At 41.4% G+C, this 27,031-nt stretch overlaps 1 protein-coding gene across 3 annotated transcripts in view; it reads right to left on the bottom strand.

Moving 5' to 3' along the window:
• oat (ornithine aminotransferase) overlaps positions 1-27,031 on the bottom strand; it is a 118,554-nt gene that overhangs the window by 11,144 nt on the left and 80,379 nt on the right. For all 3 annotated transcript variants that reach the window (XM_060939213.1, XM_060939215.1, XM_060939214.1), the window contains exons 3-7: positions 19,903-20,127; positions 19,550-19,645; positions 8,174-8,301; positions 7,911-8,033; positions 755-883 (exon numbers count right to left, since the gene is read on the bottom strand). In XM_060939213.1, the coding sequence (XP_060795196.1) occupies positions 755-883; positions 7,911-8,033; positions 8,174-8,301; positions 19,550-19,645; positions 19,903-20,127 (701 nt within the window). The remainder of the gene's footprint in view (positions 1-754; positions 884-7,910; positions 8,034-8,173; positions 8,302-19,549; positions 19,646-19,902; positions 20,128-27,031) is intronic.

Raw genomic sequence — 27,031 nt, 5'->3', positions numbered from 1 at the left:
GTTGAGCTGCACTTTATTGGTTTGAGCTCTGAGCAGCTCTGTATTGTGTTGCCCCTTTGTTGCAATTTTCAAGATTGTTTTTGCAGTTTGTGCCACATCTTTGTTCAATAAAAATAGTCTTATTTCAACTCAATTGTGATTAATCACGAACATGAAAATGTAAAATGTGTTGTTGAAAACCACCTGTAAAGTTAACCAAGAGTGTTATTTAATCTGCAGGGATTGTAGTGAAAACAGTAAAGAGTAAAAGTTAGATTTCATGGGGTCCTTTAGAGGAGATTTAAATATATCGAGATATATATCGTATATCGTGAAATGGAGAAAATGCATCGGGATATTCATTTTTTCCCATATCGCACAGCCCTAATAATAATAAATCATGTCATTTACACTTCACTGTACAAGACCGGCTCTGACTGAAAAGCCTTTCTGTTTATTATCCAAACTTTTTCCTAACACAAATCATCATCGCGTGCCTGCGTGTGTTTGTTCCACCTCAGGCAGAAACTTCCAAACCTTTCTGAGAACTAAATGAGATCAACATGCCAGCTTTGGTCACATGATGTTCTTATAAAACAAGTGTGTGTGTGTGTGTGTGTGCGCGTGTGCGCTGTTATACATACGCCTGTGTATATATTCATGCATGTGTGTTTTAAAATCCTTGTCTGTTTGTGTGTATGCGTGTGTTAATATACTTTATTTTAATATAATATAAAATATTATAATACGTGCGCGTGTGTGTGTGTATACTCACAGGATACACCCCTCCAGACAAAGCTTTTCCTAGTATCACCATGTCCGGTCTCACGTCCTCGTGGTCTACAGCCAATCTGCGTCCTGTACGAGCCAAACCCGTCTGTACTTCATCTGCAATAAACAGAACCTGCAAAACACACACGGATGTTTTTTTTTTTTTTTTTTAAACAGTTACACTACCGTTCAAAAGTTTGGGGTCACCCAGAAAATTTTGTGTTTTCCATGAAAAGTCACACTTTTATTTACCACCATAAGTTGTAAAATGAATAGAAAATATAGTCGAGACATTTTTCTGGCCATTTTGAGCATTTAATCGACTCCACAAATGTGATGCTCCAGAAACTCAATCTGCTCAAAGGAAGGTCAGTTTTATAGCTTCTCTAAAGAGCTCAACTGTTTTCAGCTGTGCTAACATGATTGTACAAGGGTTTTCTAATCCAGGGCCTAATCTAGGAATTTGAAAATAGGGGACAGATCCCTCACTAGCTGTAGAAACGGGGGACAGAAAATATTAACGTGGGTAAAAATATCCCTCATTTGTTCCAGTTAGTGGGGACAGAAAAATATGTAATACATTGGTAGATATTTTCAAGAGTACATCTATAAACAGAACAGTTTTATTAATAAAACTAAATACATGTAACAAACATTCATATCAGACGTTAATCTATATAATATCATAATTATGGCACTATACATATCCTTTAATACAGCGATATGAAAACCATATCAGCAAACACTTATCCACAGTTTATAGTATTGCACAAACATTATGATCCGATCTGAACTTTAAAAATGTAAAGATTTTAGATCAAAAACTACATGAATTATATACTGCAAAACCTTACAAATAGGCTACTGTTTTACTATAAATCATGTGACTAGCCTATTTTTACCAATTTGACCACCAGTAGTATAATATTGCATATCAAATACGACTAGGTTAATATTACATCATTTGATATAGTTAAGTCTAAAATCCGTGTAGTCTTGCCACGATTAATTAATAATAAAGGCCAATTTATGCTGACAACCCAGTCCTCACAGACAGCATTGCAGACAGTGTCTGTGTAGCCCCCCCACCTTCGCAGACGCTCTGCACGCACCTCCCAAAAATTGTGACCACCGCAGAAGCCTCGCAGACAGCGCCGCAGACAAGAAGGCTCTGATTGGTCCACTCTACATCCGCTGTACACGCACTTCCGCTTCCCTACTTTCCCGGTTTGGTTTGTTTTCACGACCGGCATTTTTAAAAACACGAGCGAAGATGGAGCAGCGCGAAGAGCGGTTGATTGAGGAAGTACGTACATCTATACGACTCCAGTTCTAGTCATTATAAAAAAAAAAAAAAAAGTTCTAGTCATTATAAGTAACCGGAGGATAAACACTCCACTAACCACACCCACCAACTACTCCTAGCGACTTCGCGCCCCCTTGCGTTGTGCCGGTGAATAACATCGCGCACGCCTATTATCCCCGCTCAACGATAAATTACAACTATCTGCGAAAAGCTGTCTGCGAAAGCCTTGTCGCACGAGCATGCAGAGGCCTTAAGATGAAAAATCTGACTTTCTGAATAAAATAAAATCACTATCAAATATTTAAAAATGCTATCATATTTGTTTTGTTCAGACCACCTTCCATGAAAGTGAAAAACATTAAACAGTCTACCCGTGTTTAAACTAGATTTTGACATAAATGACTGGAGATAATCTCAAAATTCAGACTTCCTAAAAAAGTATATAATCTCTATCATTTACAGTCTTACAGTACCTACAGTTACACAAGAACAGATTAAATACATTTCATAATATTTTTAAATAAAACTTACATAATACCAAACATTATCAAACTAATTGTATATTGGCATTAGGAAAATAATATCAAATTCAAACTTCAAAAACCATCATCAATCAGAATCAAATGACTTACTACGTCTTCACACTGTCATATAAGATCATATTTGTACAAACTTATATCAACTAAGCACCTTTACTATTTGAATATGATTAATAACATAATACTAAACTGAATTCAACAAATTACTCCCAAACAAAAAAACAACAAACAAACAAAAAAACAACTAGCATTCATGTAGAACTTATCTTTAAACTAGTTTTTGACATACATGACTAGAGATCAGGCTTTCATCTAAACCGGGGAACAGGGGCGCTGCGCCCCTTTACCGAAATGCCGATTGAACCCCAAGTCACACTTAGGTCATGCACTTATGCACAACATGCAATCTTTCTCAAAACGATCTTTCCTCCGTGAAAACATCCCAGCAACACCGCATGACAATGTGTCTGATCATCAAATACGTTATAATTACTCAAAAAATATTCCAATCATAGTAGATACACCGCCAGACGGTGCAAAAACAATCCGAATTGGCGTTTTCCAGACTGAGGCGCCATGTTGTTTAGTTGTTTACTTGTCGCGGCTGCTCTCGCGAGATTTGACATGGGTTACATACAAGGTCAGCTGACTTGTAGAGCGAGATTTCTCGAGACTGAATGACCTTTCACCCACCGGCGTACAGAAGTAGTTCGCGAGTTGTTTTTGTTGACACTTGGGCATTTAAAGATGCCATCCCGCACAGGGATGGCAACAGGAAAATTTTATTTCAGCTGAAACTCCGAACGGGGGGTTCAGCCCCCCTGAAGCTTTAGCCTTTTTAGCCTCTTCTATCTATTCTCTAGCCATTTTACATGTATATTGTGTGAAAAATACATGATAAAAATAAGTATCTAAAGTTTAATAGAAAAAAGACAACTTACTCTGATTGCCCCAGGCATATTTACGAAGTGCAATAACATCCGAGTGTTTCTTGACCTTAGAAGCATGGTCAATTAATGCCGCACAGCCACGGGATCCGTAGTTGATCACATCGTTACAATAAATGCAAAATGCTTTGCCAGGCAAATCGCACTTCTTGATAAACTGTTCAAGCGTCTCGCTGATCTCCTCGATCTTTTTTCCAAGTTTCACTTTCGTAGTAACTGTCCGCTGTAGCCAATCCCAACGAAATTTGTTCTTGACATTTTTGTCAATTTCAGCCACCGATGCTTCTTGATCTCGTGATAAAAACTTCATATTTCCGCGGAAAACAATGCTCTCAAAACCTCGTGCAAGACATTTAGCTAAAGGCAAAATGGCGGCCAGTGAAATGAAACATGCTTTCGCATTGGTTGAATCCTTCACTTCGCAACCAATCACAGACTCGTTTGCTTATTTTCATTGTTACACTCGATATAGAAGCTTCCGTTGTTCGCGAGACATGTGGTTTTGATACGATTTGACACTAATCTCGGTAGCAGCAATAAAAGTTAGGTCCCTAACCCCCCCTAAAACTTTTCTCTACGGATTTAGACGTTCCACAAAAATGATAAAATTGAAATTCAAAACGGCGGATTTCCGCCGTTCGGCGGAAAATTGCCATCCCTGCCCGCAGCACGAAACGGAAGAAAGCCAAAGACTGTCCGGGGCAGAAGAAGATTATGTCTTTCTTTTTCAATGTTGACACACAATTTGTTACAATTTCCCTCTCAGATAGCCTCAGAATGTCCCATTGGAGCCTCAATTTTTCAAAGGCTTCGCACGGCGGGGGGGGGACAACCGGCACCCCCCCGGCTTCGCTCCCTCGCCATGGTGAGCGCCCTCATACTAAATTTTCCTAGAAAAAACCCTGCTAGAGATAATCCCAAAATTCAGACTTCCTAAACAGTATATTATCATGATAATCTCTTATTATTTACAGTAATGTTACAGTACCTACCATTATACAAGAACAGATTAAATCTATTTCATAATATCTTGTATCGGGTCGTGTAATGTCGGCTGGATTAGTATCTGTCACGTCTGTGTCTTCATTTTGTTTCCTTTTTTCGTCCAAAGGTCTTTCAACGTGACCACGCGTTTTGACATTATGTTTGGATGAGACAGAACGATATGCCATGCGCTTTTGGGTATTTTTAAAACACTTCACACGATTGGTTGAGATACACTGTCTTCCGGTTCAGTGACCAATGATATAACAGTTCACAAAACTGTTTTACCCGCTAAATAAACCATTCGGAATACTTCGGTCCTTTCCGATATTTTCCGATTGGCGTGTAAACAACGCTATATGTGACCCCTCACCGAATCCAGGGACGCATGTCGGCCGAAACGAATCCGAGATAATCGCAAAAGAAGCATTTTTTTTCGAAATTTGTGATTTTTGTTTTTTTCCATCATGTGCAAGTTGAGATCTTGAAGAATGCAATCAGTATTTCAGATAATAGATTGTTTTGTTGGAAAAGCATACATTTTTTGTTGCAAATTGTCTCGTTTTTGTCAGGACTGTAGCCTGCTGGGGGGTGTGGGTAAATTACCATATGGGCCATTCACATGATGATTTAAGTCTGTTTTTTTTTTTCACGAATCAGCTGTATGATACGAGCTGAGCTCGTGGCTACTTAAGCTGCATACAGGCGTGTGATTTCACTATGGAATGAGCAAGCTAAACAGAGCGCAGAGGAGCTGACACACCGCGAAGCAAACAGACGCACGATATTTACATCGGAGATAACCATTTCTAGCAAAAAAAAACCCAACCAAAAGGAAGCTAGGATTACATTCCATCGGAGGCATTGGTGTGTGCAAGGCGCCGTTTCTCTTTCTGATGGGGTAAGTTTATTAATCTAAGGCTGTGTGGTTATTTTTGCATGTAACGGAGAGTGTTGTGGTTTGGTTAAGCCTAGGTCACAACCGGACGTACGATTTTTTGGCCGTGTGATTTTTGGCATTTCCCAAATCGCTGCGGTTTTTTTTTTTTTCACGGAGAAAGACGCGCGTTGGCTGTAAGTTTGTCTTGCAACCTGAAAAAAACGTAAGCGCCCGTAGAGTTTGTTTGACATGACAACGAACCTCTGCGGCCGGTCTGCGGCTCGAAAATCAGCACGTCACACGCGCGCTCTTGTGCGTTTCATGCGCGCCCTCCGTGCGTTTCTTGCATTTTTTGCATGTAGACTGGCCGTAGAAGCACGTACGGCCGGTTGTGACCGAGGCTTTACATGAAACTAGCGTTGTGTCAGTTGTGTCATCATCGTGCTATCTTTCTTTCTTACGGTGTGAGTCATTTTTCAACCACAAAACGTTAAAGTAGAGGTCTGCGCGGGTCGGATTTTTCAGTCCCGCTCCCGCCTTGTGCAGTCCCACTCCCGCCCGCAAAGAATTATGATTTTCAGTCCCGCTCCCACCTGCCATATTTTGTCCCACTCCCGCCCGCAAATCCCGCATGATGCAGACGTTCGCGTTATTTCTCAGGAAAGTTCTTGTCTTGACACAGTGTGATGGTGCCCCGCCCCCTACTTCGAGTGGATTTGAGCATAAATATCTACAGCTCACGTTTGTTATTGTTTACCTTGTTTCTGAATTCAGCATGTAGTATCTCTAATAATAATAATAATAATTAGTGCTGTCAAACGATTAAAATATTTAATCGCAAATCGCACATTTTTATCACATGAGAAACCATTGTAATTCTCTGATCAGCATAAAAAAGTGAATGGGCTTGCTTTGTACCAATGTTTTGTTTTTTTATTGCAAAGCAGAGCTAGTAAAAGAAGTGAATTGATTTACTTGTTGTTGTGTTAGTCTACAACTTTAATCAGAGAGACATGTTAGACAGTGACGGTAGGCTTGACTCAATGCTATCCCAGAAATCCTTCCTGTAATATGCAAATTTGGCCACCTCTGATTGGACAGCCAAATTTGCATATTACAGGAAGGATTTCTGGGATAGCATTGAGTCAAGCCTACCGTCACTGTGTAACCTGTCTCTCTGATTAAAGTTGTAGACTAACGCAACAAGTAAATCAATTCACTCATGGTTCTCTTGCTAGCTGGGTGTGAATTGCGAGTCATTAGAGTGATCAAAGAATTTCCCCTTAGGGTGATCAATGGCAAGTTTAAGATGCCATTTCTCACTCAATCTGGCAATCTGACTTTCTCTGCAAATTTTGCATCTTAAAGTGTTTTTATTAATGCCAAATAAAATATCCAGCACAAATTATATATGACAGACATAAATTAATAATTTATAAATTTTATTTCAAGCACGTTTTTAGTTAGCGGGACTGCAGCTTATCACCGCTCCCACCCGCGCCGCATATGTGCACTTCCGCTCCCACCCGCGCCCGCAATGAGCTTTCAAAATTTGTCCTGCGCCGCACTGCTTTGCGGCGGGAGTGCAGGGCTCTACGTTAAAGTATACTTTAGGACTTATTTTTGTACTTCATAATTGTTTTGGGCATACTTTGCATGGAAGGAAAATTGACGTGGTGATCTTTGTTTACATGAAAGTAGCATCGTGCTAGCTCGTAGGGGGTAGGGCTTTCCTTAATGTCATGCAAATGAGCACCATTATGTGCCCGCCCTGCACCCAGAGTAGCTGAGATGGAAAACTTTGAGGGCGATTTTCTCCCTTTTCTGTTTTAAGAAGTATACACTTTCAAAAGGCCACACATTCTTCAAATATTGTCAGATCTCCACATGGAAGGCATCATTGGAAAGCTTAGAAACTGTACTTTCTGAATCTGTCAATAACTCAAAATGCCCCCGGGCAGACATGTGTCCCTGGATTCTGGATTTGGGCACATATTTACCGCAGTGCTTGCTAGCTGGTGCTGACGCACAAGATTCAGTAAAACGCGACTACACGCTCTCTACTTATAAATGCGCGACAAAATGAATAGATACGCGATATCACTCTCGTGCCCAAAAATTGGATGTGCGACAGACAGATAAAAAAACGCATATTATCGCACCCTAGATTAGGCTCTGTAATCATCCATTAGCCTTCTGAGGCAATGAGCAAACACATTGTACCATTAGAACACTGGAGTGAGAGTTGCTGGAAATGGGCCTCTATACACCTATGGAGATATTGCACCAAAAACCAGACATTTGCAGCTAGAATAGTCATTTAGCACATTAGCAATGTATAGAGTGGATTTCTGATTAGTTTAAAGTGATCTTCATTGAAAAGAACAGTGCTTTTCTTTCAAAAATAAGGACATTTCAAAGTGACCCCAAACTTTTGAACGGTAGTGTAAATCTTAAGATCACTCCTGTAAGAAGGCGTGTGTGTGTGTGTGTGTTACACTCACGTTGTGTTTGGTGCAGAGCTCACGCACTTTCCTCAGGTAGCCTGCATCAGGAACCACGACACCCGCTTCCCCCTGGATGGGCTCCACCATGAACGCAGCAACATTAGGGTCCTGAAGAGCTTTCTACACACACACACACACACAGTATTCTTCTTCCAACCTGGACCCTGAAGCAGAATCTATTAACGCTGATAGTGTGCAGACATTATACACACCACATGTAATCGTATACAAAACTATAGGAAACACGAGCTGTGTGCTACCTCCAGAGCCGCAACATCATTGTAGGGCACGAGCTCGAACCCGGGCATGAACGGGCCGAACCCTTCGTAGCTGCTGGGGTCGCTGGAGCTGGAAATGGCTGCCATCGTACGACCCCAGAAATTCCCCTCTATACAGAAAAAAAAAAACATTTACACACATGAACATAAGCATGCAGAACCTTCCAGAACATCCTGACACAGATCTCCCTCCCTCTCTCACACACACCTCCAATAATCAAATTCAATCCTCAGAAATGAGGACTAGCTTTAAAAACCTCCAAAATATCATGTTTTTCAAAAGATATTTAATTTTACAGACACATTGGTGGATCAGACGGTGTCTCCCATTGGTTGCAAATCGTGACAAAATTGTAAACACGCATACAGGACCCGCTGATTGGCTGTTCACGTACTGAAGCCAAGCGGAGATGTCCGGCATCTGTTACTGTTGTCGGAAGAAAACTACAGCTAAAAAAGTTCTGCTACCGGATTACTTGGACAATCTTAGTCAGAAAGAAGTGCAGGATAGATATACACTAGCCTAGTAAACTAGACCCACCCGCCTAGCGGCCAAAAATATTTTTGCCTACGAGTGGGTCTAGCCTCGGACCATATCAACAACACACCCCGGGCATCAAATCGTGCCCGCCAATCACAACGCAAGGTTTTTGTTTGGATTCTTTGGGCGGGCTTTTGCAGGAGTGACGACAAAGCTGCGCGACGCTGGAGAAAGCGCAACAGGAAAGATGGCTACGGCTAGTGAACAGCGCGCGTTTGACTCCGCTTTGGAATCAGTTTTAGAAGAATTAGACTTGGAGTTTTCGTTGAAACATGAGCAGGAAGAGGCTCTCCGCTCATTCCTTTTCAAGAAGGACGTTTTCGCTGTTTATTTCGGACGTTTTTTGTTTTGGTGTCCCTCTCCACATGCTGTTTGTTTACCCTCCCCCACTGCTTTCTGTCGCTCTGACTACGTCACAGTCACTGTTGCGCTGATTGGTCAGAGCATTGGCCTATACGCACAGAGACAGTTTGAAAGACAGCGGGTTGTTCCTACCCACACCCTTCGGAAATGTCTACGACCGAGACCAGACTAAATATTCACATTTAGTCTGGCTTGCCAGGCTAGATGTACACGGAAATTAGAGCTTATTAGCGGTCATGATCCGTACAAAATTCCTCGAAACGACTGGAGTGACGGTGCAGATTTGTGGCCTAGTGTTAGCATTAGCTACATGTTGGAATATACATTCTTTTTCCCAAAAAGTCCCAACACGGAAGAAGAGTTTAAAAAAAAAAAAAACACTACAGAAGCAAGAAAACCTTCTTTGTATAAAGATCCCCCCGACATCAGCTTTTGAGAACAGAATGTTGCGAAAGCCAAAAGCATTTACTCTCAAAGGGCTCGGACTTGAACTGTGGGCTAGATCTTATTCCCACCCCTCTAGGTCTCAACAACCCCAAGGACATGTAGTTACACAGCTATCTGCACTCTAATTTATACAGTGATGCTTATTATTATTAAAACAATATCTGAAGTGTTATTTGTAAAATAAAATATCTTGCTCTAGACTTTCAAACAAGGGTGGCACGGTGGTGTAGTGGTTAGCGCTGTCGCCTCACAGCAAGAAGGTCCGGGTTTGAGCCCCGTGGCTGGTGAGGGCCTTTCTGTGCGGAGTTTGCATGTTCTCCCCGTGTCCGCGTGGGTTTCCTCCGGGTGCTCCGGTTTCCCCCACAGTCCAAAGACATGCAGGTTAGGTTAACTGGTGACTCTAAATTGAGCGGAGGTGTGAATGTGAGTGTGAATGGTTGTCTGTGTCTATGTGTCAGCCCTGTGATGACCTGGCGACTTGTCCAGGGTGTACCCCGCCTTTCGCCCGTAGTCAGCTGGGATAGGCTCCAGCTCGCCTGCGACCCTGTAGAACAGGATAAAGCGGCTACAGATAATGAGATGAGACTTTCAAACAATTTTATCTAATAGTGGACGGAACAATAATTACAAACACTAACAGAATCAGCACATTCCAGTTGCAGCTGTAGTTATATGGACCCTTTTCACGTGACGTCACGACAAACGCGGCCGCCATTTTGGACATGTACTACCAGTAGCTTACCACAGCCAACATTGAGGAACGGCAGTAAAGAAAGTGTTTATTTTCAGCAAGACTTCCATCATGCCACTATATTGTTGTGCACCTGGATGTAGTAACCATCAACAAACAAGGCAAGGGTTATCATTTTATCGGATCCCGGTAGATGCTGACTGACGGAGAAGATGGATAGCGGCCATAAACAGGAAAGATTGGCAGCCCTCGGCATACCAATGCTTGTGTAGTGACCACTTTGTTGGAGGTAAGACGAATAAAATTAGCCACAAAAGGCATTACATTACTGTTAACATTCTGTGGCGGCGAGTGTGTAACCAAATAGGCTAAAATAACCCATTGTAACCTCTTTGTTCTTCTGTAGTAGCTATTAGCTAGCGTTGTGTTCCTTTGCTGTTGGTAGACTGTAGGACAGATCAGAGGCAGTGTCCTACAAACAGCGCTTAATTTGAGGGGGAGAAAGCCGGAGCGCGCTCCGGAACCTCGGGCGTTGGCTCCGGCAGCTATTTACACTGGATCCGGTGATCCGACACCTCTTTTGACTATGTAACAAAAAAAAAAAACCCAAATAATTAAATAAAAAAATGCAAGTTTATTTAGTGTTAATGTCTGATTTTGATATCTGTCTTGTTGGTGATTTCTCTCATGAAACGACATCCACAAAATATCTGCAGATGAACTTAATTTGCAGTGTTATTACAAAACATGCCCAGAAGCGCAGCGCTGCGCCCCCCTCCCCCCCTCTTTTTTCTGCACCGGAGCCGCTCATCCTCTGCGCTCCGGGACCTCCCACTTTACAAATTAAGCATTGCCTACAAATAAGTGTTCAAAACAAGAGGAACATGTATTTGTCTCTTAAATCCAGGCCGTTCCCTGTAATCTGTAACAACGGTTGGAGAAAGTAATGGCAAATAGTGAGTGCACAAACCATAGAAGGTAAACTGTACACAGCGCCAGGGCAGTGTGATGGTATGTCTACCTTTAGATTGTGTTAGCTTATCAATGAACACACTCGTCACTTGATGAGTTTCACGTCTTTACGACGGATACTTAAATGTGTGTTAGGTATTATTGTTGCAGTCTAAGCAGTCATTGTAGCAGCTAGATGAGCGAGAACCGAAAGGGTCTGTGCCATAAACCGTTATTTCTGTACGGCGTTGCTAATGTGTCGTTACTGTTGTTATTTCTCCCTCTGCTCGCCCTGTAAATGCCCTACGTCGCTGGATAGCGAAGGTGTTTTCTGCATCTCGCTCCTTTTTCTTGTATGTTCTCCGTTTGTCGCCTTCCTCGCATTCAAACCAATTCGAGCCGAAGTCCGCTACATGTCCAAAATGGTGGTCGCGTTTACGAAGGTCACGTGACTGAAAAGGGTCTATACCAGGGGTGTCAAACCTGATCCATAAAGGGCCGTGTGGCTGCAGGTTTTCATTCCAGCCATGCAGCAGCACCCTGATTTGGCTTATTCAATCAACTGACACACCCACCCTTTAATCAAGGGTGGGTGTGGCTGCAAGTATTTGACTGTGTGAAGACAGTTCAGTTGATTGAATGAGCCAAGTCAGGTGTGCTGCTGCATGGCTGGAATGATTTAGTATTTAGTCAGCCACCAATTGTGCAAGTTCTCCCACTTAAAAAGATGAGAGAGGCCTGTAATTTTCATCATAGGTACACTTCAACTATGAGAGACAGAATGGGGGTAAAGAATCCAGGAAATCACATTGTAGGATTTGTAATAAATGAATTGGTAAATTCCTTGGTAAAATAAGTATTTGGTCACCTACAAACAAGCAAGATTTCTGGCTCTCACAGACCTGTAACTTCTTCTTTAAGAGGCTCCTCTGTCCTCCACTCGTTACCTGTATTAATGGCACCTGTTTGAATTCGTTATCAGTATAAAAGACACCTGTCCACAACCTCAAACAGTCACACTCCAAACTCCACTATGGCCAAGACCAAAGAGCTGTCAAAGGACACCAGAAACAAAATTGTAGACCTGCACCAGGCTGGGAAGACTGAATCTGCAATAGGTAAGCAGCTTGGTGTGAAGAAATCAACTGTGGGAGCAATTATTAGAAAATGGAAGACATACAAGACCACTGATGATCTCCCTCGATCTGGGGCTCCACGTAAGATCTCACCCCGTGGGGTCAAAATGATCACAAGAACGGTGAGCAAAAATCCCAGAACCACACGGGGGGACCTAGTGAATGACCTGCAGAGAGCTGGGACCAAAGTAACAAAGGCTGCCATCAGTAACACACTACGCCGCCAGGGACTCAAATCCTGCAGTGCCAGACGTGTCCCCCTGCTTAAGCCAGTACATGTCCAGGCCCGTCTGAAGTTTGCTAGAGAGCATTTGGATGATCCAGAAGAGGATTGGGAGAATGTCATATGGTCAGATGAAACCAAAATAGAACTTTTTGGTAAAAACTCAACTTGTCGTGTTTGGAGGAGAAAGAATGCTGAGTTGCATCCAAAGAACACCATACCTACTGTGAAGCATGAGGGTGGAAACATCATGCTTTGGGGCTGTTTTTCTGCAAAGGGACCAGGACGACTGATCCGTGTAAAGGAAAGAATGAATGGGTCCATGTATCGTGAGATTTTGAGTGAAAACCTCCTTCCATCAGCAAGGGCATTGAAGATGAAACGTGGCTGGGTCTTTCAGCATGACAATGATCCCAAACACACCGCCCGGGCAACGAAGGAGTGGCTTCGTAAGAAGCATTTCAAGGTCCTGGAGTGGCCGAGCCAGTCTCCAGATCTCAACCCCACAGAAAATCTTTGGAGGGAGTTGAAAGTCCGTGTTGCCCAGCGACAGCCCCAAAACATCACTGCTCTAGAGGAGATCTGCATGGAGGAATGGGCCAAAATACCAGCAACAGTGTGTGAAAACCTTGTGAAGACTTACAGAAAACGTTTGACCTCTGTCATTGCCAACAAAGGGTATATAACAAAGTATTGAGATGAACTTTTGTTATTGACCAAATACTTATTTTCCACCATAATTTGCAAATAAATTCTTTAAAAATCAGACAGACAATGTAATTTTCTGGATTCTTTCCCCCCATTCTGTCTCTCATAGTTGAAGTGTACCTATGATGAAAATTACAGGCCTCTCTCATCTTTTTAAGTGGGAGAACTTGCACAATTGGTGACTGACTAAATACTTTTTTGCCCCACTGTATATCATCTCCAAAGACAGGTACGGTAGTAAAAACAACAACAACCGCTCAGAGAAAAAAACAGGCAGAAAGTGCGCCTGCCAGTTAACGTCATATGAGATAAAAACATTAAACATTATTCAGACCATGAACACCATAACATCAGAGACGAAGAATAAAGTTCATCTTGGAAGGAGAGTTTGTTTTGCATTTTTAAAAATAAATCATTTATAACAGCCCAGAGAAAAACTGGCTGAATATGTACCCTAACATCAAGTTATTCAATAGCCTATAGGCCGAAAATCATTACATAACTTATTTAAATAACTAGAGGCCTATCATTAATAATAAAACACAGGTCAATCAAGTTCATCAAGCTGACGATTTCACTGCAAATCCATTGAATTCCTCATCCTCGGTGTCGCTTCTGAACAACTCCGCCAACTCCAGCAGCAGACGAAGCGCCGTTTCCTCTTCTTCTGCGTGGCTGTCATCAGACTCGGCATCAGCTCCAGTTATTCCGCGGTGAAAAAAAAAACCCATATATATATATACACGTCGCACCGGAGTACAAGTCGCATGGCCAGCCGAACCATGAAAAAAGTGCGACTTATAGTCCGAAAAATATGGTAGTTAATTTAAATTCTTTGTTTTGTCTCTCTCTTTCTATTGTTTTTGGGTTGTGTGTCCATCTGGTCATTAAAAAAAAAAAAAAGTGTTCATTAAATGTTTGACTCAAAAAGCATGGACGTGGGGGGGGGGGGGGGGGGGGGAATCACCCAATAAAGACATGATTTGCAATTAAAAAAAAAAAGTGCTGTTAATACTTGTTAAATTATTTAATAACTATTAATTAATTAAATCATCTCATCTCATTATCTCTAGCCGCTTTATCCTGTTCTACAGGGTCGCAGGCGAGCTGGAGCCTATCCCAGCTGACTACGGGCGAAAGGCGGGGTACACCCTGGACAAGTCGCCAGGTCATCACAGGGCTGACACATAGACACAGACAACCATTCACACTCACATTCACACCTACGGTCAATTTAGAGTCACCAGTTAACCTAACCTGCATGTCTTTGGACTGTGGGGGAAACCGGAGCACCCGGAGGAAACCCACGCGGACACGGGGAGAACATGCAAACTCCACACAGAAAGGCCCTCGCCGGCCACGGGGCTCGAACCTGGACCTTCTTGCTGTGAGGCGACAGCGCTTTAATTAAATCAATAAAATAAATTCAGTAATTGTAATTATACATTAATAATTAATAGAAATATTTTTATTGCAGATCATTAATTATAACCTTTTTTCTAACTTGTACATTTCAGTGCATGCATTTATTTATTAACTGATTTGCTTTTATAGAAGTTTTACTTTTTTTTTTTATTTCTCCAACTTCAAGTCTCACAAGTGCACAGGATGTACACTGCAAACAAAACCAACACTTCTCTCATCGCTCCGTTGTGGATTGTTTTCCTAGAACAGCACGTCCTGTACTGCGTTATTCCTCTTACACCACGATATACACTCACAGGCCACTTTATCAGGAACACCCGTACGTCCACCTGCTGTTTCCTTCCTGCAGGTCTGGAATCGGCCGACCCCTCGAGAGCGGCACGATGCGTCAAATCACGAGCTTCTGTTAATTAAATGCTCAAAACATCAGAACGGGAAAAACCGATCTCGATTTTTGTGTGGCGTGGGTGTTGGTTTGAGGATTTCAGAAACTGCTGAACTCCTTCCTGGGGTTTTCACACACAGCAGTTTACACAGAATTGTGCCAAAAAAAAAAACCCCGTAATCGAGTGAGTGAGTGTGGGTGGAAAAAACTTGCTGCTGAGAGGGTCAGAGATCACAAAATGGCCAGACTGGTTCGAGCTTTTTTTTTTTTTTTGCCAGGAAGGATATAGTAACTCATATAATCAATCAATCACTCTTTACAACTGTGGTGAGCAGAAAAGCATCTCAGCACGCAACAGAAAAATAGAACACATTGGGTGTTCTCCAGTGAAGAACAGGAATTTTAGAAATTGGGAACAAGCTCCGATTAAAGTGTCCACTGAGTGTACTGTATAGCATTATACAACCCCTGGCAAAAAGTCTGGAATCGCCAGTCTTGGATGAGCACTCATTCACACGTTTTATTCTGTAGAACAAACTCGGATCACAAACATGATACAATAATAAAGTCATTCCAAAGTGCAACTTCTTGGCCTTCGGAAACACTAAAAGAAATGAAAAAGCATTGTGGAAGTCAGCAAATGTTACTTTTATAGACCAAGCACAGGGAAAAAAAAAAAATGGAATCACTCAATTCCAAGGAAAAAAATATGGAATCATGAAAAACAGACAAACAAAAGAACATTCAAAACACATCACTAGTACTTAGTTGCACCACCTCTGGCTTTTATAATGGCTTGCAGTCTCTTAGACTACGTTCAGACTGCACCCTGAAACGACCCATATCCGATTTTTTTGCCCATATGCGACCTGTATCCGATTTGTTATTGACAATCTGAACGACACAGATCTGATTTTTTCACATGCGACCCAGGCCGCTTGGATATGTGGTCCTAATTCCGATGCATATCCGATATTTTCACATGCGACTGCAGTCTGACCGGACAGGTCGCATTCATGCGACCTACACGTCATCAACAAGAGACAAACGTCACTATTCTGCGTTGGCTAATCCCGCCTCTTTGGTGGAAAACAACATCATTTGTACAGTTTTCAGAATTTAAATAGACTTTTATAGAATTGATCAAGCTAATGGTGGATTTGGTCGGGACCTGGCTGTTGATCTGTTAGCCTGATTAAATAAAACAGTTTCTATAACTGATTTATAACTTAAACCATCCTGTATTACAAGATTATAAGATTGTTCTGGAAATTTCCAGTAATTTGACACCTTCGGTCTCATTAGTCTGCTGCCCACATTAATCAGATTATTGTATGAGTTCCGCCGCCGCCACAAAAACCACATCGCCAGGTCTCGCCTCATCTCCATGCTTTACTTGCAAACTTGAAGAGTGCGCTTTTTTTTTTTTGTTTACGTATTACGTAGATGTGCTTATTACGTGTCAATTTGCGCACGCGGGACACTTTTGGGTCGTTTTCCGTTCATATTGGAGATCGCATACAAGTCTCATAACTGGTAATGTGAACGGCCTAACAAAATCGGATTTCACAACAAATCGGATATGGGTCGTTTCAGGTTGCAGTCTGAATGTAGTGTTAAGCATGGACTTGATGAGTGACAAACAGTATTCTTCATCAATCTGGTACCAACTCTCTCTGATTGCAGTTGCCAGATCAGCTTTGCAGGCCGGAGCCTTGTCATGGACCATTTTTTTCAATTTCCACCACAAGTTTTCTATTGGGTTGAGATCTGGACTATTTGCAGGCCATGACATTGACTGGATGTGTCTTTCACCAAGGAATGCTTTCACAGTTTTTGCTCTATGGCACGATGCATTGTCATCTTGGAAAATTATTTCATCATCCCCAAACATCTTTTCAATTGAAGGGATAAGAAAACTGTCCAAAATGTCAATGTAAACCTGTGCATTTATTGAAGAAGTAACCACAGCCGTCTCCCCAGTGCCTTTGCCTGACATGCAGCCCCATATCATCAAGGATTGTGGAAATCTGGATGTTTTCTTCAGGCAGTCCTCTTCATAAATCTCACTGGAACGGCACCAAACAAAAGTTCCAGCATCATCACCTTGTCCAATGCAGATTCGTGATTCATCACTGAAGATAACTTTCATCCAGTCATCCACAGTCCATGATTGCTTCTCCTTAGCCCATTGTAGTCTTGTTCTTTTCTGTTTAGGTGTCAATGATGGCTTTCTTTTAGCTTTCCTAGTTGAAAATCCCATTTCCTTTAGGCGATTTCTCACGGTTCGGTCACATACTTGTACATTGACTCCAGCTTCCTCCCATTTATGCTTCATTTGTTTTGTTGTACTTTTTCGGTTTCCAAGACATATGGCCTTAAGTTTTTTGTCTTGACGCTTTGATGTCTTCCTTGGTCTACCAGTACGCTTGGCTTTAAAAACCTTCCCATGCTGTTTGTACTTGGTCCATACAGAGCCTAATCTAGGAATTTGAAAATAGGGGACAGATCCCTCACTAGCTGTAGAAACGGGGGACAGAAAATATTAACATGGGTAAAAATATCCCTCATTTGTTCCAGTTAGTGGGGACAGAAAAATAAGTAATACACTGGTAGATATTTTCAAGAGTACATCTATAAACAGAACAGTTCTATTGATCTTTACTTTTAGAATATCATTAACATAATACTAAATTGAACTTTCAACAAGAAAAATTAAACAAATTACTCAAAAAAAAAAAAACCTAGCAATCATGTAGAATGTGTAAGATTACCAGGACTACAAAAATGCAGAAAAATAGGCTTTACTTATCCAAATGCACCTGTTCGTTCAAAAGTTAAAGTGCAGAGAACCTCACAGCACAACATGAAGTTAACTTAAAATATAATATAAATGCCTCAGCTTTCATGTAAGAAAAAAAACTATTAATACTAGTACTGTGTGCAGGCAGTCTCTCCTGAAGACTAAATTAAACAATAATTATAAACTAATAAAATAAATGGCTCAGGCTTCATAGAAGAAAAAAAAAAAAACAATTTGAACAGAATCTCACAGTATGATGCTGAAGCTGCCGAAACAATGGAAAATAAAATACCATTTTGGCAAAAATGTTGGCATCCATTAATTTCTTGTATTAAGTAAAAAAAAAAAATAATAAAGTGCACACAGTCCTTCACTGTAAACATAACACACTTTCAGTAACAGAATTTAAGCCTATAAACACTGACTCGCACATCATGCAGTGTTGCCAGATACTGCTGACGTTTTCCAGCCCAAAATATGTTCAAAACCCGCCAAAATGCACTTAAAACCGCCCAATCTGGCAACACTGCGCACATGCTGCTTCTCTTGAACGTATACACGGAAGTAAGATGGAAGGTAGTTTGTCGACGTCACCGCAAGACGACGCCAACGATTGGTCAAATTTGCGGGAAAGTTGCGGTGATTGGATAGAATTGCAACACCGCCCTGAATTCGCGGGGATTGGTTGAATTTGCGTTGATGTTGCAAATCGCGAAATCCTGGAGGGTCTGAATGTTATGTTTGGATGAGACAGAACGATATGCCATGTGCTTCTGGGTATTTTTAAAACACTTCACACGATTGGTCGAGATACACTGTCTTCCGCTAAATAAACCATTCGGAATACTTCGGTCCTTTCCGACTGGTGTGTAAACAACGCTATATTTACCGCAGTGCTTGCTAGCTGGTGCTGACGCACAAGATTCAGTAAAACGCGACTACACGCTCTCTACTTATAAATGCGTGACAAAATGAATAGATACGCGATATCACTCTCGCGCCCAAAAAGACGATGTGCGACAGACAGATAAAAAACGCGTATTATCGCGTATTACGCGCTCTAGATTAGGCTCTGTCCATATCTTAGATACAGCTGACTGTGAACAGCCCACATCTTTGGCAACCATGCGTGAAGAGTTACCTTCTTTAAGAAGTTTGACAATCCTCTCTTTTGTTTCAAGAGACATCTCTCTTGTTGGAGCCGTGATTCTTGCCAATCCACTTGGTCCAGCAGCCCTCCAAGGTGTGATAACTGCGCTGTTTCTAACTGCAGACTAACGAGCAGATCTAATCTGAGGCAGGTGTCAATTTAGGGAAAGGAAATTGACTGGGTGAGTCCTTATTTTCTACCTGAAAATTGAGTGATTCCATATTTTTTTCCTCAGAATTGAGTGATTCCATAGTTTTTTCCCTGTGCTTGGTCTATAAAAGTAACATTTGCTGACTATCACAATGTATTTTCTTCGTTTCTTTTAGTGTTTCTGAAGGCCAAGAAGGTGCACTTTGGAATGACTTTATTATTGCATCATGTTTGTGATCTGAGCTTGTTCTACAGAATAAAACGTCTGAATGAGTGCTCATCCAAGACTGGCGATTCCAGACTTTTTGCCAGGGGCTGTAGTGTTTTATTGATGATTATGATGCCTTTGTTCAGACAGGAAAAAACAACTGCGAGATTGACTCACGTGCGAAGACGATCTTGGCCTGGTACTGCGGAACACCTTTAACGCCGTAAGCCCATTTGCGTGCCAGTTTGCATGCCGTCTCTCCGCCTTCGACACCTTCGTGATTCAGCACAGGGGAGAAAGACACGAGGATCAGCTCCAGCGTTACGCAACACAATCATCTGAGAATCCAGTGTGTCACGGGTTCTCACGAGTGAGTGAGGTGGGCAGGTGTGTGAACAGGATTAAATGTGTTTACTGCGTGGTGTGTTTTCACATGCAGGAGCTCGTCATGGCAGAGCGAACCTCATAACACTCATTTTATGTCATCTTCCTCGTGTGTGTGTGTGTGAGAGAGAGAGAGAGAGAGAGACCTGTGTTCATGGGCAGGACTTTGTTGTAGCCGAACAGAGAGGTGATGTACTCCTCATATTCTCCCAGCACGTCGCCGTAGAAGGCTCTGGAGGTCAGCGTGAGTCTGGAGGCCTGTTCGGTCAGAGCTGCAATGATTTTCGGGTGGCAGTGACCCTGATTTACGGCGCTGTACGCACTCAGGAAGTCAAAATACCGACGGCCTTCGACGTCCCACACGTGAACTCCTGAAAAAAAAAAAAAAAACACACATGGCGCGCATGATCGTGTCCTCGCTGATCACACAGAAAAAAAAAAAAACATCCACATCGTAACTCCTCGGTCCCCGAGACGTCGGAAAACTTGACGTTAACCCGTCCTCTGTGAATACCGTTTCTATAGTAACGGCTCAATGTATCAGAGCGAGAGCTGAAATACAATTTCACCTTCTGACCAAAATCACGTCTACTCCTGCTTGCACTCAACGGTCCACTTCCTGCTTCCCAGAATTCAAATATGGCCACCACGGACTACAGTGACCATCCTGCACCTCAGCACTCGCAGTCCCCAGAGCTCTAATCTCTCACACACACACACGAACCCAAATCACCTCGCAGTCACACAGGTTCACTTCCGGTTTCCAAGTAACGGGCAACAATCAAAGATGGCGTCCAAGCCGAGTACACACGCATCGCATGCATCCATCGCCACCTTGTGGAAAACGTTCTCCGTCTGACCGTTAACAGACTAGAACCAAAGTCGAGATATCAAAATATCGAGATATCATTCTCTATTCCTGTGTTGATAAGAAATAGAAAAAACATGGAGCATATTTAACCCAGGGGGTAAACCAGTCTAGTCTCCTTCCTGTTTCAAAACATCAGAGTGCCCAAGCGGATATTACTTCTAGACTTTCTGTAAAGGGCAATTCCATGTAAATGTCAACCTCACCATGCAAAAATAAAGCAACATGTAATACATCAAAACCACTCCCAGAGATCTCACCTAGGCCTGTATTTTACAGATGTGAATAAGTTGAACCAATTTGTAACCAACCTAATATGTCACAGTCAGTCTTTCTTTCTTATAATGTAAACCCCAAGCTAAAATCAACTATGATCATGTACAATTCTATATTATTCCCACAAGCCACAGAAATGTATGCTAAAATCCACAAAACAGCAAAACAATAGCCATCCTAAATATTATTTAAGAACTTTGATAGTTTTAGCTGATATTTAGAGAGTTTTTCAAAGGGTTATGGTGGTTAAATTGCTGATTTTCTAAACATATGCCATGTCTGTTTCAGACGCGTCACATCCATAACGGAATTTCGTCACATCCATAACGCTGACTTTTCCTTCCGAAACTCTGCATGAAATGCAAAATATTTTAAACAAAGATTTTTTTAATATTCACCTTGGACCCCTCTATCAAATGGATATCTCCATTTCGACATTAGGTTTACAATTTCACAGAGTTTGATAAAAATGTACAGTCACCCAAGAAAAGTGATACTTTTTCTGTCACATCCATAACGCATCTTTTATTGGCGTTTTCTGGCATGCCCTAGATGTACTATGGGGATTGCTCTTGTTCTATCACTTCTCCAGTATGGTACAGCCTTAAAATATGCAACACCTGTTTAAATACTGGGAGACAATAAAACATGCACTGGGTCATTTGTTGCCATTTTGAGTTCAAGTGTCACGTCCATAACGCTGGAATTGCTGTAAAGCTAGCTCTTCTGAACGTTAGATCACTTTCAAACAAGTCATTTTTAATTAATGATCTTATTTGCAAACACAATCTTGAGTTTTTTGCTTCTAACTGAAACATGGCTGGATCAAGCAAAGAGTGCTACCACCCTTATTGAAGCAGCTCCCCCAAATTTTAATTTCATGAGTGCTACCCGACATGGGAAAGGTGGAGGGATCGCAAATATATTCAAAGCCTCTTTTCAATGTAAACAATCCTCACTTGGTGATTTTACATCCTTTGAACACTTATGTGCACTTGTTACATGCTCTCCTAACATATTATTAACTATTTACAGGCCTCTGAGACATTCAGCCAAAGTTTTTCTGGAAGAGTTTGGTGAACTGTTGTCAGTCATTTGCTTAGAGTTTGACTGTCTTATTATATCTGGGGATTTTACAGTGGTGCTTAAAAGTTTGTGAACCCTTTAGAATTTTCTATATTTCTGCAAAAATATGGCATAAAACATCCTCAGATTTTCACACAAGTCCTAAAAGTAGATAAAGAGAACCCAGTTAAACAAATGAGACAAAAATATTGTACTTGGTCATTTATTTATTGAGGAAAATGATCCAATATTACATATCTGTGAGTGGCAAAAGTATGTGAACCTTTGCTTTCAGTATCTGGTGTGACCCACTTGTGCAGCAATAACTGCAACTAAATGTTTCCGGTGTCTGTTGATCAGTCCTGCACACCGGCTTGGAGGAATTTTAGCTCATTCCTCCGTACAGAACAGCTTCAACTCTGGGATGTTGGTGTGTTTCCTCACATGAACTGCTCGCTTCAGGTCCTTCCACAACATTTCCACTGGATTAAGGTCAGGACTTTGACTTGGCCATTCCTAAACATTAACTTTATTCTTCTTTAACCATTCTTTGGTAGAACGACTTGTGTGCTTAGGGTCGTTGTCTTGCTGCATGACCCACCTTCTCTTGAGATTCAGTTCATGGACAGATGTCCTGACATTTTCCTTTAGAATTCCCTGGTATAAATCAGAATTCATTGCTCCATCAATGATGGCAAGCCATCCTGGCCCAGATGCAGCAAAACAGGCCCAAAACACGATACTACCACCACCATGTTTCACAGATGGGATAAGGTTGTTATACTGGAATGCAGTGTTTTCCTTTCTCCAAACTTAACGCTTCTCATTTAAACCAAATTGTTCAATTTTGGGCTCAGCCATCCACAAAACATGTTTCCAATAGCCTTCTGGCTTTTCCATGCGATCTTTAGCAAACTGCAGACAAGCAGCAAGTTTTTTGGAGAGCAGTGGCTTTCTCCTTGCAACCCTGTCATGCACACCATTATTGTTCAGTGTTCTCCTGATGGTGGACTCATGAACATTAACATTAGCCAATGTGAGAGAGGCCTTCAGTTGCTTAGAAGTTACCCTGGGGTCCTTTGTGACCTCGCCAACTATTACATGCCTTGCTCTTGGAGTGATCTTTGTTGGTCGACCACTCCTGGGGAGGGTAACAATGGTCTTGACTTTCCTCCATTTGTACACAATCTGTCTGACTGTGGATTGGTGGAGTCCAAACTTTTTAGAGATGGTTTTGTAACCTTTTCCAGCCTGATGAGCATCAACAACGCTTTTTCTGAGGTCCTCAGAAATCTCCTTTGTTCGTGCCATGATACACTTGCACAAACATGTGTTGTGAAGATCAGACTTTGATAGATCCTTGTTCTTTAAATAAAACAGGGTGCCCACTCACACCTGATTTGTCATCCAATTGATTGAAAACACCTGACTCTAATTTCACCTTCAAATTAACTGCTAATCCTAGAGGTTCACATACTTGTGCCAGTCACAGATATGTAATATTGGATCATTTTCCTCAGTAAATAAATGACCAAGTATAATATTTTTGTCTCATTTGTTTAACTGGGTTCTCTTTATCTACTTTTAGGACTTGTGTGAAAATCTGAGGATGTTTTGGGTCATATTTATGCAGAAATATAGAAAATTCTAAAGGGTTCACAAACTTTCAAGCACCACTGTAACTTGCATGTAGATAATCCTGAAAACACTTACTGTATGCCAGAGAACTACTTGCACTTATTGACAACTTCAACCTAGTACAACATGTACAGGGCCCGACCCACTCTCGTGGTCATACCCTTGACCTTGTTATCGCAAAGGGTCTTACTGTTCCTACTACTGTTGTTGACCTGGCCTTATCCGATCATTTCTGTGTTTTCTCTGATGTTTCTATGTCTCCTCACATTCAGAATAGCTCAACGACTATGGGTAGGAGAGTCATAAACGACAACACGTGTTCTCTTTGAGCAAGCTCTCTCACGGATCTCAACTAAAATGTCAGACTCTGTAGACGACTTACTGGAAATTTTTAATTTAAATATGACCCAAATTATGGATGATATTGCTCCATTCAAAATCAAAAGAGTCAATGACAAGCAGAAAGCACCATGAAAGCAATAGAGATCTTGCAGTCACGTGACCGGAAAGTACACAACCGCCATCTTGTCGGTCAAAAACACCGCTGAATACTGCTGCACTCGTGTACAGAATGGATCAATTTCAACCGACGGACTACACGGCTCATTTTTCTAATGAACAGATAACTAGATATATGTCTAAAATAAACGATCTATAGATTAGTGACCCTTATGGCTTACCGGACGGAGTTTTCACGACTGGATGTTGAACTGCCAGCGGAATACCCGGACGTGTACAATTACCTCATTAACTTTCCCTCGCTGTTCAGTGGTGAAGCACTGCGTGCTTATAAATCTCTGGACAGTTATCTTTACAGAAATTCAGGATTTGTCAGCGACTCAGATGTGGCATCTTGTAAACAAGAATCCTCATTGGATGGGTAAGTCACTTAAGGTTTTTTTTTTTTTGTAAGTCACTTAAGTATTGAGTACTGCACTGACCAGCCGATTATAGAATAGAATAGAATAATTCCAGCTGTAATTCCAAATCGTCCGTTTTGTTTACATGGATCTGGTGTTGGAGAGGTAGAGGCTTGGCAGTGGAGGTTTGAGTGGCTGTTTTCTGAGCTTAGTCAACAGGCCGGCTCTGCCTGCAGCCTCGCTTTTGCTTCCTCTCCCGACGCCGCCTCCTTCGCTTTGCTTCCGATAACAATCCACGGAGACCCCGCTGGTCTCGCTATCTCGTCCGGAATGTTGTGCATGCGATGGAAATCGCTACAAACCGTCATTTTCTGCTGGAAACCAATGTCCAGTAAGTCCATACAGATGAACAACACGCAAAAATACACACAAAAAACATAAAAAACGTGCACAGGTAGGGAGAGCTTGTAGCCGCAGCTGTTGTAGTAGAATTGTATAAAGTAGGGTTTTCCAGAAGAAAAGGTAGAAGTAAAAGCAGAAGTAGAACCAGAAGTAGAAGGCGGAATATGGCGTTTGACCGACAAGATGGCGTCTGTCACAATCTGGATCGGCTGTGACGTCACATGCAAGTGCTCCATACCCAGCTGTTAAACTGCTAAAGAGAGAATGTAGCAGGACTGTGAAATAGAAATGACAAAATCCGAGGAAACAATTTTAGCTGTGGGTCTGGGGGCCGCAGGGCCCCAGAAGCTGAACAGATTTTGTGTATATTGATAGATTTGAAGCATTTCCTGAAAGCAAATATTTTCTCAACCATGCCATTTAATTTGAACTGTTATTATTATGTTGAAATTAATACAATTTGAACTGATTTACCTTCTAACTGGTAAGGGTTCACTTGAAGAATGAAAATATATCAATAACATACCTCATATTGTAAATTCACTTATATCCTTGTATCAATTCATTGGGTCCCATAATGTCTTTTCCAGGGGGGAAATTCTAGACGGACTATTAAATAATAGTCACTAATGTTCTTGTTTTTGAACTGATTCAATCCCAAAATGTCTTTCTTGTTCATGTTAGACAGATTGTAGTCAAAAACTATATACAACTATTTACAAGTCAATATTTATATTTATTTCCTTTTCTTTGTTAGCAGTTTCTTCAGCTTAGAAAGCCTACTCTTTTCTTTCTGACTTTCTATACGGCTTTTCCTTGCTCTTTTGGTCTCTCTTTCATTACATATTCATGATAACAATGAACATTATGAACAATAACACAAGTTAAAACTACATAAATGACACTACGTTCAGACTGCAACCTGAAACGACCCATATCCGATTTGTTGTGAAATCCGATTTTTTTGTTAGGCCGTTCACATTACCAATTATATGAGACTTGTATGCGATCTCCAATATGAACGGAAAACGACCCAAAAGTGTCCCGCATGCGCAAATTGACACGTAATAAGCACATCTACGTAATACGTAAACAAAAAAAAAAGCGCACTCTTCAAGTTTAATGATTTTTGTTTGTTTGTTTAATTATCTGGTTAAAGTGTGAGGTCTCGTGTGTGTTTTTGTTTCTGAACTGAAATGAAAACGTGTAGCCTGGTAACGAGGGTTGACTCCTAAATGTCTCTCTAATTTCTATATAAGTGCACTACATGTTACTAGGAAGTAATGGATTTTTAAACTCTATATAGTGCACTCGAGCTTCAGTAGGCAGTCATTTGGGATACGGCCGCTGTATTACCAAACTCTTAATTCAGGCTTAATAATTTGCACATATTTATTTCGTCATATTAATAAACTTTTTCTACATTTTTATAAATATTTATTTAGATTGTTTATAGCCAGCTGAATTCTGCAACTTCTCTCAGCGCTGGCTCAAGGTGCAGAAACACCAGTGCAGTTTGCGATGGAGATGAGGCGAGACCTGGCGATGTGGTTTTTGTGGCGGCGGCGGAACTCACACAATAATCTGATTAATGTGGGCAGCAGACTAATGAGACCGAAGGTGTCAAATTACTGGAAATTTCCAGAACAATCTTATAATCTCGTAATACAGGATGGTTTAAGTTATAAATCAGTTATAGAAACTGTTTTATTTAATCAGGCTAACAGATCAACATCCAGGTCCCTACCAAATCCACCATTAGCTTCATCAATTCTATAAAAGTCTATTTAAATTCTGAAAACTGTACAGACGTTGTTTTCCACCAAAGAGGCGGGATTAGCCAACGCAGAATAGTGACGTTTGTCTCTTGTTGATGACGTGTAGGTCGCATGAATGCGACCTGTCCGGTCAGACTGCAGTCGCATGTGAAAATATCGGATATGCATCGGATTTAGGACCACATATCCAAGCGGCCTGGGTCGCATGTGAAAAAATCGGATCTGTGTCGTTCAGATTGTCAATAACAAATCGGATACAGGTCGCATATGGGCAAAAAAATCGGATATGGGTCGTTTCAGGGTGCAGTCTGAACGTAGTCTGATAAATGTGAACAAGATGGTCTACCTGATAATCTATAGTTCGACAGCTTCAATTTCACCAATTCCG

The sequence above is a fragment of the Neoarius graeffei genome, chromosome 14 (genome assembly GCF_027579695.1).
Source record: "Neoarius graeffei isolate fNeoGra1 chromosome 14, fNeoGra1.pri, whole genome shotgun sequence".
NCBI classification, from domain to species: Eukaryota; Metazoa; Chordata; class Actinopteri; order Siluriformes; family Ariidae; genus Neoarius; species Neoarius graeffei.
The sequence above is the reverse complement of the archived record's forward strand: the minus strand, read 5'-3'. Positions and strand labels throughout refer to the sequence as shown.